General features: G+C 35.5%; 1 protein-coding gene across 1 annotated transcript in view; it reads right to left on the minus strand.

Moving 5' to 3' along the window:
* Positions 1-6,443: 6,443 nt before the first annotated feature.
* The window catches only part of PLCZ1 (phospholipase C zeta 1), a 31,118-nt gene continuing 24,496 nt past the window's right edge, over positions 6,444-13,065 (minus strand). The window contains exons 11-12 of the mRNA XM_090275473.1: positions 7,307-7,456; positions 6,444-6,529 (exon numbers count right to left, since the gene is read on the minus strand). Coding sequence (XP_090131599.1) covers positions 6,444-6,529; positions 7,307-7,456 — 236 coding nt within the window. The remainder of the gene's footprint in view (positions 6,530-7,306; positions 7,457-13,065) is intronic.

A 13,065-nucleotide genomic window follows, 5' to 3' on the forward strand; every position in this document is an offset into this window, starting at 1 on the left:
TCTGGAAAATCAAGTGCCAGAATCTATTCTTTTTCAGTTATATTTATATTATATTTCTTTTCAATTATACTTATGGAAATTTTGCATGTCTTATGTGGCAGGCACAATAGCAAGCACTTTACATACATTATTTTATTTAATCTTTACAATAAATCTGTTTAGTAGGTATATTTACCATAATTTTTTTAATCAAATTCATATTGTCAGTAAGATTCTAGAAGATATTGTCTTCATCAGCTCAGGCTGCTATAACAAAATACCATAGACTTGGTGGTTTATACAACAGACATTTATTTTTCACAGTTCTGGAGACTAGGAAGTTCATGATCAAAGTGCCAGCAGATCCAGCTCCTGAAGAGAGCTCTCTCTCAGACTCGCAGATGGCCACCTTCTCACTGCCTTCTCAACATGGCAAAAAGAAAATATTCTGCTGTTTCTTCCTCTTCCTATAAAAGTTTTCATTCATCCTAGGGGCACCATCTTCATAACCTCATCTAAACTGAATTAACTCCCAAAGGCCCACCTCCAATACAATCATATTATGGGTTAGGCTTAGGGCTTTAATATGTGAATTTGAGAGAAACACAAAATTCAGTCCATAAGAAAAATCCAAAATGTAAAACAGCAATATGCTACCTTGAAACAAAATCAATATAAAAACAAAGTTCTTAAGAAATAAATTTTTCAATAAAGTTTTTCTATCTCTAATTGCTACATTTTTCCATAATCACAAAAATTACATAAACATCAATACCAGAAGGGACACTGCCAAAAATCAGATTATTAGTTAGACATCCCAGTTGTCTGTGTTACAGAAAACTGTAAGTGAATTTAAATATTATCTACTTCAGAAACATCACTTTTAAAGAGGATTAAATAGCAATGAGAGATGAAGAGCCCACCCAAAACACCTTCAATATATTATGTTGAACACATTACTTAGCCTCTTTAATCTTTAGTGTCTTCCTCTGCAAATTGTCCTAAGATTGCTATGACGGTTAAACTATTCAGTGCATATAAATATGGTTAGTGAATGACTATTACTATTATTATTGTCATCACTGGTAGCAGATAGAGGTCTCCTAATGCCACCCACTCTAACCCATTTTAAGAATATATTTCTAACCAATAACCAGAATAACCAATGTTTATATTATCAAAGAGGCTTTCAAATGTGTTCCTCTACTTGATCATGTGAAATAGGAAGCTTTTATTTGGGAAAAATCACTTAAGAAAAATGTAGTTTATAGCTATATTTATTATGAGAAACTAAGTAATGTGTGTGAAAGCATCTTGTAAACTGCTAAGTGCAATAAAATAATATATGAGGTCTGTCCCAGAAAAAGTCCAACCATTGTTAATATATAAGAATGGTTTTTGTGGTATCAATGTAATCTGGCAGCCAAGGAGAGTAGACTGGAATGTGCATGCATGAACAATGACACCTTCACTGTACTAGTCAGAGGGGGTGGTAGATACCATTGAGTGAGCATATGTATTTTGTGGCCATCGCATTCAAAATGACTAGACGAATAGAGCAATGAACCTGCATCAAATTTTGCATTAAGCTTGAACGTTCTCCCAAAGAAACTATTCAGATGATTCAGAAGGCTGCAGCTATGGGCAACTGGTGACTGGCAGCTTCATCATGACATTGCAACAGCTCATACATCAAGTCTCATGCAGAGTTTTTTGGTGAAACATCAAGTCACCCAGGTGACTCATTTCTACTACAGCCCAGATTTGGTGCCCTGAGACTTCTCCCTTTTCCCAAAACTGAGATCACCTTTGAAGGGGAAGGTATTTCAGACCATCAGTGAGATTCAGGAAAATATGACGGGGCAGCTGATGGTGACTGGGAGAATTGTGTGAGGCCCCAAGGTGCCTACTTTGAAGGGGACTGAAGCAATTGTGTTATGTACAATGTTTCTTGTGTATCTTCTTCAATCAATGTCTCTATTTTTCATAGTACATGGCTGGATACCTTCTGGACAGACTTCTCTCATTTTTTGGACTGAATCCATAATAGAGTGAGAAAGATTGAGAAGAAATAGACACATATTAGAAAAATAGAATGTGATCATGGCATCTGTGAATAATAAGGGATGGTGTGTGAGTGAGTCAGCACAATGCAGAAAGCTTGAACCAGACAAGAACGGAAGTGAGGCCAGCACCCCAGAGCTATACCGCCCATAGAGGAGGCACCAGACCCATGTGGCTACTTGAATTTAAATTAATTGAAATAAAACATGACTTAAAATTTGACTCCTCAGTGGCACTAGCCACATCAAAAGTATGCATTAATTACATTAAAAGTGGTAAGTAATTACATGCAGCTAGTGGCTACCTACCCTATTTGACAAAGAAAATGTAGAACAATTCTACCATTGCAGACATTTCTGTGGTATGCACTGTCCTGAAGAAATGATGAGGGAAAGAAGAGATTTGAAATTTTTTCAAAGAACAAAAAAATTAAAAGAAATTATTTTATTTCATAGTTGACCATGATTTATAGCTTTATAGTTTTTGATGCTTCCCAAGTTTCAGAATTAGCATATATTGCTTCAGAAAACTGTCTTTGTGTTACTATTTTATAATGAGAAAATACAGCTGTCTTCTCATTCTAACTCAATTCTCGTAACTCTGTTACTTACCGTCTCTTCTATAACAACCCAGTCCTAACCCTCCAAGGCTCAATATTTATTGCTCATCTAACCAAACATTTTCCTGATAAGATAAGAGTTGAGCTTTTGATTTCTTCTTCACTTTTACTATGTTATGTTCAAGCTACCTCATTTCTCAGTAGGTCATTTAATGTGTTATCTTTGATTATGTAAGTTTCAAGACAGAGTTTGAAATTTAAGTTAAATAACTTGAAAAAGAGAAAACCAGAATAAATCTTGAGTGCACCAACTATATAAAAAATTAATTTTTACCATTTAATATACTGTTAATATTCTATATGCTGGAGGCTAATTTCTAGCCCCACTATTCATCATACTTAACAGACTATAAAAGAAAATCAGAACATTTGTTTTCATTCTTTGACATTTTTTTTCTGACTCTGACTTTCTTATTGAACAAACCCAGAAAGGAAGCAAGTCACATCAAGGACCATGACCACTCAAAGGTGACTTCATTGGGAGGAACCAGAGGAATAGGTACCCTAAATTTATTCTCTTCCCTCTCTTCAATCTCCTGGTGGGCTTCTCCCCATGGCCTTTCCATTTCTAAAAAGTCCCCAGATTATGCTGTTGTTATAGATCAGAGAACCATACTTAGAGAACATTGATTTGAATAACCTGAAGAGCTTTTTAAAAAATCATAATACCCAAGCAAGCCACATAAATTTCATCAGAATTTCTAAAGAAAAATTTGTAAATGTTCCAGATGACTCCAGTGTGCAGATAACTTTGAGAACCACTGGTCTAGACTAAGAACAAAAATAATTATTTGGGTATTCTAAATAGACAAATCAAAAATTTCAAGCACAAATCTGTTCTTTGTTTTGGTTAGATATCTATAATTTACTAACTTCAGAATAAAATATGCAATATATATGTAAGAGTGTGTGTGTATGTTTATGCACATGTGTTTGTATATGTGATATTTCTATGTGTTTGGGTGTGCATACATTAGTTTTAATTAATCTCTCGAAGAAATTAGTCAACATTTTAAAACTCTAACTAGGAATGCTTATTCTGGAGGTGGCTATTATAAGAGCATTAAGTATTCCTTTCTGTATCTACACTAGTGAGTGTGTCAATTAGCATAAGTGATATTAGAAATAGTTTTTCTCTGTTTAAATGAATAGTGGTCAGGATATGAGGTTTGGCCATAAATAGCATACAAGCAATTCAAGTTTCTAGCAAGCTCAGAAGCCCACACAGTCTACAAGAGCACTCTTATGCCTAGCACTCCACTCATCTTCTGTCCTTCAATTTACAAAGGCTCATATAAATGAATCTGATTAGATGGTTGCCTAATCCTGGGGTCAGAACATATAATATCATATCTGAGTCAAGTTAAAACCTTTTGTGTACCATTGATGCAAGTTATTGGTCAGAATGTCCAAAAGAGAGTGAGACTGTACTATTTTTTAGGGTTTGTATTTTATCACCTTGAACAGCCTCATGTGTTCAGGCATGATTACAGAATGGTTTTGGTTTTTTCTCGATCCATCGGGATCACAGAGCAGCCTTGTCTAGTGTTGATGCTCTATTCCACTGTTTATGTTCAACAGGTGAATGACACAGCCTAACTTTGAGTGTCAGGCCAGCTCCTTGCAACCCCAAAACCTCCATTTTCTGGAAAACTCAGTTCCTGTCACTTTTATCAGTTATATGGAAACATAAACTAAGGCATATAACTTAATCCAGGAGACCATGATGGCTTCCTTGAGAAACTGACATTTGAACTTAGAGTTTAACAGTATAAAGGTTTTCTGTTGCCACAGCCCAGTGATTCATGTAGTCTTTTCTTCTATTTTCTTCCAATCACCAACACTAATTTTCCTACAAGTGAATTATGCATAGAAAGCACACATAAAAACTGGCTTCTTACACCATTCAAATCTCCTCTAATGTAAAAACATTCCATGACTGGATTTTCTATGGATGGTATCTGTTAAAAGTTCTTGTGAGAAAATAAGGATGATGATAATGCCTGTTCAATTTAAAGGGTAAAGTCAATGGTAAATAATGTACACACATAAAGAACCAGAGATGTTTAAAGACTTCACAGATTACTGGACAGGAAATAAAACAATCTAGTGTTTCCTTTCAAAATTGTGTTTCTAAGTAGTGTTGAATATTAAAAATCAGTTGAGTTTTATTGATACCTGAAAAAAATGAAAAAGAAATATATCCCTTTTTCTCCCTTACTTCAAATTTTGTTAGTATAAATGATTATTTTTAAGTTTACCCTGCTGCAGAAGTTATAAACTCTCCTACAAAACTCACCTGATCAAAATATTTAAATTTCATACAATTCCATATCTTCAAAAGACTATAGGAGGTTAGAGAAAATTAAAGCCTTGGGTTGATGGGGTGAACATCCCACCTGCTCTTAGGCTGAATAGTAGATAATGTAAGCAAATTCTTCCTCAATCTGGTGAAATGGAAGCACTCCTCTGAGAACTGGCTATGTGTCTCTACTGGGAAAGTGTACCCTGGTCTTACATGCAGACGGCCCATGAGGGAGGATCTGGATAATTACACAATGAGTAATTTGGGATATTTCTTATTACTTATGGTTTGGATATTTGAATTCCCAGTGGCATTTTTACTTTGACTATTTAATTCCAAGGGTAAAGTATGGTGATAGTAAAACATAATAAATGGGTTATTTTGCATTTTTGTGACATTAGTGTACATCTCAGTCATTTTTTGTTATTTTTGTATTAAGTTCAGATTTGAAATCACCAAATACCTGTGAGGGCCCCCTAATTTGTGAAAAATTGTGCAGAATGCTTTTACCTCACTACCATGCCACAATGTGATAGAATAAGTAATAAGCCTGGATTTTGAAGAACAGTTAATAAGGAACAATAATCTATATATAAAATTTAGTAAAGCAAAGTCCTGCTGACAGTGATAAGCTCAGCCTATGAAGCAGCACAGGAACCTTATCTGTGGTCTAGAGACAATATTCAAAGTGTATTCAGTACAGATTCAGAAATATTGCTGATTCACTCAGAGGGCCAAACATGAAAATCCACATAGTGGATCTCTTTTATGGATGTGGAGTCTGAATACAGTTTGAATGGAAATCAATTTCATGCACAATCATACAAATGTCTGTATAATTACAGGTTACCAAATCCTGTGCACAGAATCTAAGAACTAGCCTGAGAACAAAGGGGCTATTTGCTCTCTAGGCTTTAAAAAGACACAAAATACCAGGAAATAAAGTTCTTTTCCAGTATAATATACAGTAGTGGGTGTCTAGAAGTTAAAACACTCTTAGATTTCACATTTCTTTTATACTGCCAAATATATGCCAACATATCTTAAACATTCAGACATTTTAAGGGTTGTAAATTTTACTAATTGAAACTTATACAAGCTGGTTGGAAGAGCAGCCTCAGCAGCAGAAGGACAGGAGACACTGGCTGACAGGAATTCCACACTGAGTCAGGATCCTCTGAAATTTCTATTTTTTCCCACTGCTCTATTTTGCATATTTACAAGTAAATTTGCTCAATATTACTCTTTTTGTAAATAACTATTTTGGTCTATATTTTTTAAAAGAAGGTGGGCAGGGAAGGGGAGAACAATGGGGGGAAATTGGGATAAGTGTAACTGAACAACAATGAAATTTAAGAAATAAAATAAAATAAAAATCCATTAAAGGATAAAATAAAAAGGAAGAAATATGTGAATATTTATTTTGGCTGTTTTATTGTGACATATAGGTAATAACATGTCATATACTATTAGTTGCTATCTGACATACCAAACATAAATGAACAGTGAAGCAGGCTCAAGACTCTCACCAGTTTTGGAAAACAAAGGAACACGACGGTAACCTGCAAAAGGAATCATACCTAATTAGAACAATAAAAATAAACTAACCAGCAATGGCCCTTATAGTGCTACTGAGAAAGATTATGACTTTATTAAGTATACCACAGAAGCTCTGACTATATAGTTATATTCTTGTACATTAATTTCCAAAAAAAAAATAAAATATATTAAGTTTCTCTTCTGACTTTCTGCTGAGTAACACTGAGGACACAGCTCATGCTTCTCCCCCTTCAAAGTGCAACAACTCCATAATTAGCCACCACCCTTCCACTTTAGACTCTGCTTCCCAAGTACATCTCAGATAGTGTTAGAAAAGTAAAGGTACTGAGATGAGATGACTGGGAGTATAATTTCAATCAACCCACAAGGTTACTGCAATATACAGACAGCCCTGAAAAGAGTCAAGAAATGATTGTCATGGTTTCCCAGTTTCTTCTCAAGTAGGAAGAATCAGTCACTGCTTCTCCATTCTCTCTGATTCCCATCCTTCATTTTTTTATGGTAATCATGACAAAAATTCTATGATCCATGTAAAGAAATGATCATACATGCCAAGCTTGTCTAATTAGTCTTCCTAGAGATCTTACACTCCAATCCCACATTCCATATGAGAACATATTTCTTATTTCTGTAATTCCACTAAAAGAAAACATGTCTGTATATAAAATTTTCTTTACATCTAGCTATCATAGATGGAGCTATTTGTAATAAATATGTCTTCGGTAAACTCAGATTATAATTAACTGTCAACACAATCATCTTACTTTTATGAATATTACCTTTGCTCATGCATAGAACTGGTAAAGTATATTGCCCAAGAAATTCATTTCCAGCTATTAAACTTTGATTTTCCACAGCAAAACGTATCAATGCCAATTCTGGCACCTGAATAATAAATGTGAATGTTTCATTCCATCTTGGACTAAAAGCTGAAACATAAAGAAATAGATAAAATTAAAAAATCATAGACACTATCTCCAGGGAAAAATTCTTATCTGTTCTTCAAATTTTTTCTCTTAAACACTTTAATAACAATAACATATTTTAAAACACTTCAATTTTTAATGCACTCATTGAGAAAATAATAATGCCAATAATAATATTTATTAGGCATTTGCTATAGCTAGGAAGTTCAAAGGACTTTTAAGTAGAAAATATTGTTTGATCCCCTCAACAATGGTATCAGAGTTATTACTATCCACACTCATAGAAGAAAAAACTGAGCCAGAAAGAGGCTACATAACTTTTTAAGGGTTTTATATACACAACTTTTAAGTGGCAGGTCAATAATTTAAGTAAATTAAGTCTAATTTCAGAGTATAAATGTTTAATCATTATACAATCTGACTACTGTATTTAGGCATTTAACTAACAAAGAATTGAGACATGAAGAAGTAACATCATTTTTCTATACCAAATCTTATCATACACAGAGAGCTCCATGGGTATCTGTTGGACTGAAAGTTAGATAATAAGTGCTCAGAAGCCAGCTCTTAATCTTGTTTGACTAAGTGCTCATTCTAAAAGTCCAAAGTTGAACTTCCGGTCAAGATTGTGACATCGATAGACATGGCTCACCTCCTCACACAATCACATCAAAATTACAACTAAAATATAGAACAACCATCACTCAGAACTGTTAGAAATCAAGTTGAATGGAAGTCTGACAACTACATAATTAAAGAAGCCACATCTATTCAGACTGATAGAAGAGGTGGAGATGTGAAACGGGCTTGTCCCCTACCCATGTGTGGTGATTAAAAATTCAGGAGGGATATCTGAGGAGTGAGGAGTCTCAACCCAACAGCAGACTCCCCAGCCCAAAGTTCCAGTGCCAAGATAAATCTCTATAGTTTATAGCTGCAAAAATCAGTGGAGCAAATTGAGTGGGTGACAGAAACTTCTGGAGTCCCAAGCAGTTCCTCTTAAAGAACCCACACATGAACTCACCTGCTCAGACTCACTCACTCTGAGCTCCAGCGCTGGCTAGTAGCTTGAAAGACACCAGTAGCATACAGGGAGAAACTGAGGTGTCTGGCATCAAGGTGAGAGCTGGAGGACAGCTTTCTTTCAGACAAAAAGGCAAGCAGCAGCCATTGCCCCTTTTCTGGACCCTCCCCTCCCCCAGAGAACCACAGAGAATCAGTCTGGTGCCATATCTGAGACTCCATCCGCCTAGCTATACTGTTTGTCCCACCGTGGAGATCTCCAGAGACTTTGTCCCACCCAACTTACAGATCCACCCAAGCTGCTTTTCCATATGAATACCTAGTTGGCTCATGCAAGCAACAGCCAGCCTCATTGAGCCCCCAGCCCCCGGACCTCCTGCTGAGTGGCCCCAGGCTGGACACTAGCAGCAACCAGCCTAGATTCACAGCTTGGGTTCACCTGTGCAACCATCTCAGATTGTTCTATAGCTCAGTTAGAGTGGCCTTGGGAAAAACACAGGTGGGAGATGACTTTGGCCTATACCATCCAGAAAATCCTAGAGCCTGTATACCCAGTGGACAGCTACACAGCATGATGGAGCACCACCACCTTGCCCCCCCCCCCACAGCTGATCTTTCACAGAGGGTGGAAGTCGGTGGTCAGTAGTCACAGCCAGTCCTTGCAATTGACTGACCTGGGTAAATCCCTTCCATTGACCTGCCAACAGCAATCAAAGCTCAACTACAAGAGGAGGGGGTACTCAGCCTACATGAAGAGGGTACCTCAAGTACCCAGCTTGAATGATAGGAGAGGCAGTGCCACCGGACCCTACATGACATCTACTACATTAGACCATACTACCAAGACAGGGAGTCAGGCAGCTCTTCTTAATACAGAGAAACAAAGACAAGAAGGTTGCCAAAATTGAGAAGATAAATAAACATTACCCAGATGAAAGAACAGATCAAAACTCAAAAAAAAAACTAAAATAGATGGAGGTAAGCAATCTATCAAATACAGAGTTCAAAACATTGGTTATAAGGAGGCTCAAGTAGCTGAGTGAGGACCTCAACAGCATAAGAAAGATCAAGTCAGAAACAAAGGATTCACTAACTGAAACAAAGGACAATTTACAGGGAAGCAACAATGGAGTGGATGAAGCCAAGAATCAAATAAATGATTTGGAACATAACAATAAGCAGAAAACAACCAATCAGAATAATAAAAATAATAAAGAGTATGAGGACACTGTAAGCAACTTCAGGGACAAATTTAATTATTCCAACATTTACATCATAGGGGTGACAGAAGAAGAAGAGAAAGAGCAAGAAATTGGAAATCTATTTGAAAAAAATAACAAAAGAAAACTTTCCTAATTTGGTGAAGGAAATAGATAAGCAAGTCCAGGAAGCACAGAAAGTCCCAAATAAGATGGATTCAAAGAGGCCCACTCAAAGGTGCATCATAATTAAAATCCTAAAGGTTAAAGATAAAGAGAGAATCTTAAAAGCAGCAAGAGAAAAGCAGGTAGTTATCTACAGGGGAGTTCCCATAAGACTGTCAGATGATTTCTCAAAAGAAACTTTGCAGGCTTGAAGAGATTGGCAAGACATATTCAAAGTTATGAAGAGTAGAGATCTACAGCCAAGATGGCTCTATCCAGCAAAGACATCATTTAGAATCAAAGGGCAGATAAAGAGCTTCCAAGACAAGAAAAAAGTAAGGAGTTCATCATTACCAAACCAATATTATATGAAATGTTAAAGGGACTTAGTTAAGAAAAAAAGATCAAAACTATGAACAATTAAATGGCAATAAATATATATCTATCAACAATTGAGTCTAAAACACAAACTAAGTAAACAAGAAGAATGGAGACGGAACCGCTGTTCCTGTGAGCATTTTGATGGTTGCCAGAGGGGGCTATAGGGGAATGAGTGAAAAGGGGAGGGGATTTAGAAGTACAAGTAGGTAGTTACAGAATAGTCATTAGGATATAAGTAGAGTATATGAAATGGAGAAGCCAAAGAACCTATGCATGACTCATTGACATGAACAATAGTGGGAGCATTGCCTGAAGGAGTAGAGTATTCTGGGTGGAGAAGGGTAAAGGGGAAAATATTGGGATAAGAGTAATAGCACAATCAATAAAATATTTTTTTTAAAAGGAAAGGACTAGCGACAAGTTAAAATAAATTCAAATCAAAATAAACCTATAAAAAATAAAAGCAATAAACTTGTCCTCCCCAAAAAAACATATAAGTTCAAAGTTGATAAATAACTTAGGCTTCTAGCAAAATAGATTATCCCAAATAACAATCTAGTGTCAAACAAGAAATCCAAATTATGTCACAGTGTGACCTAAATCATCCAATAAACATAATTTAATAGAATCAATAAACTCCCATCCAGATCAAATATAATGCACTTTATAAAACTCAGAAGGTCAGAGAGAAATAATATGTATTGTTTTTCATGGAGAAAGGCAATGTATGTCTGCCATGTCAATAGTTTTTATTCTTTGAGTTACATCTCCAAAGCATTGAAGAATGTGGCTAATTATATGCTATCTGTTTTCTATGGTATATCTGTGGTCATAAGTGCACATTTACTAGAAAGTAATCCAGAATGCAATCTATGCCCATAAAATATTAAACTAATTGACTCATTATGGAATAACGGTTATATTACCTTTTCTTAAGAAGAGAAATAATCTCACAAAGGGCCAAATTTAAGAGTCAGTTCTTTATAGACACTACAAAATGTCTGCACAAAATTCTTATATTGATATATTCTACTTCCTCCAACCCTACTTCACTATAATCTTTCTCTCTCACACACACACAAAACCAAATATATTATATGAAAAAGTCATTTTAGTCATCAAAAAAAGTAAAACAGAATACCAAATTTGAGAGTTATGATTATAGTTTCCCTAGAATGATCAAAGTAATTACTTTCACACCTTATCCAAATGTGATCTTTTTTCCAAGCCGTTCAAGTCTTTTATTACACTACCCATTATCCTAGTAGCCTAGATGCATTAGAATCCCTCTTGCCCATCTATATAAACTTTTATCCTTGCTAGTCTTCCTCACATACATCCTCCATTTATTTTCTGATGCCACAGCCCTTCCTTATAACTTGACTTCTACAATCTCTAAATGTGAAATCAAAGCCTGACTCTATTTTGTATTTCTCATTTTCCTCTCATACTCTTCTTTCTATCTAATCTGCAGAAACAGTCTTCCTAAAGCTCCACTCTGTTAGTGGTATATCCCTGCTTCAATTTTTTAATTTTTTTCATATTCTATAAAAGAGAACATTTCTAACTTCTTATCATGGTTTTCATTATTTTCATGACCACCCCTAATAGAACTTTCTTATCTTATCTCACACTAATATTTCTTAGTAACCTATATTCCACTCATCTTGAACTTCTTTACTTTTCTTCAACATTTTTGAATTTTGTCTTCTCCATGGCTTAGCACTCCACATTATTCCTTTTTCCTTAAGTGTTCTTATCCTCAGTCTCTAAAAAATTCTACATATTTTCCAAGAACTATCTCCAAATTTTCCCCTACCACTACAACTCTTGTACTTTCCTTAAAGCAAGTATTTTATCATAGAAGTTTTACTTGCATCTAAATTTCCTTACTGAACTGTAAACTATTTATAATAGAGTTAGTTGGCACATACATAATAATACACTTAAGAAACCAAGATTTTAAGTTTCTTGATACTTAGAACCAGGTTTTTTAACATTATGGGTTCAGTAATATTTGAAGAACCAAATTGGATTTCTGCGGGAATGTCTTACATAAAACACAAAGAATATTATTGTTTTCTAAGAGTTGCTATGAATAGATAAATATTCTGTGCACTTCACCATGAAGAGTCAAGTAGGAGAATAGAGAGAACAAGAATGTTAAAAGCTTCCTGATGTTAGCAATCACCAGTCACGGATACTGCTATTGTAATGTGGCTTCAACTCTAAGGGGTACCAGTTAGGTCATCACAATGGCCTTTCCAGTAATAACATAGGATGACATAGCAAAACTTACCAAATCTCTTTTTCCATGTTGCACAAGGCATCATGCTAGAGCAGTATTCAGGGCTTGGAGTAGGCAGATAGTGCACATCATAGGGAATTATCACCCGATGAAGAAAAAGAATAATAAAACTTCACCTGCTTTTCTGTCAGTGCCACTTAGCCTGGAGCATATTTCCAGACTCTGAAGTGAAGTCCACTGTATCTTGGGAATATCAACTCAAGGAAGATTCTGACCCAAAGATCAGTTTCAAGGTTTCCTCCAAAGTGATCCTGACTAAGGGTCAATCCCAGAAACCTATATATTTTCTACCTTCCTTAATAGCTTCAACCTCGGAGAAGAAATGACAGTGCCAGCACTGTACTACATAAAATATCATGAGATGCTGAAACACTGAAAATCCTACCAAAGTCATTTCTTCCATTCCCACACTTCCCTTCTTGCAAAAATGACTGAATTATGAATCCAAATATTGCTTGCATGGATTTCTATACCATCCTTAGCCTGTGTCAGAGGCTATAAATCTATATCTAAAATAATTCAAGCAGTTAAATAAA

This window comes from Furipterus horrens, unplaced genomic scaffold (assembly GCF_987537825.1).
Source record: "Furipterus horrens unplaced genomic scaffold, mFurHor1.1.pri manual_scaffold_4, whole genome shotgun sequence".
NCBI lineage: Eukaryota > Metazoa > Chordata > Mammalia > Chiroptera > Furipteridae > Furipterus > Furipterus horrens.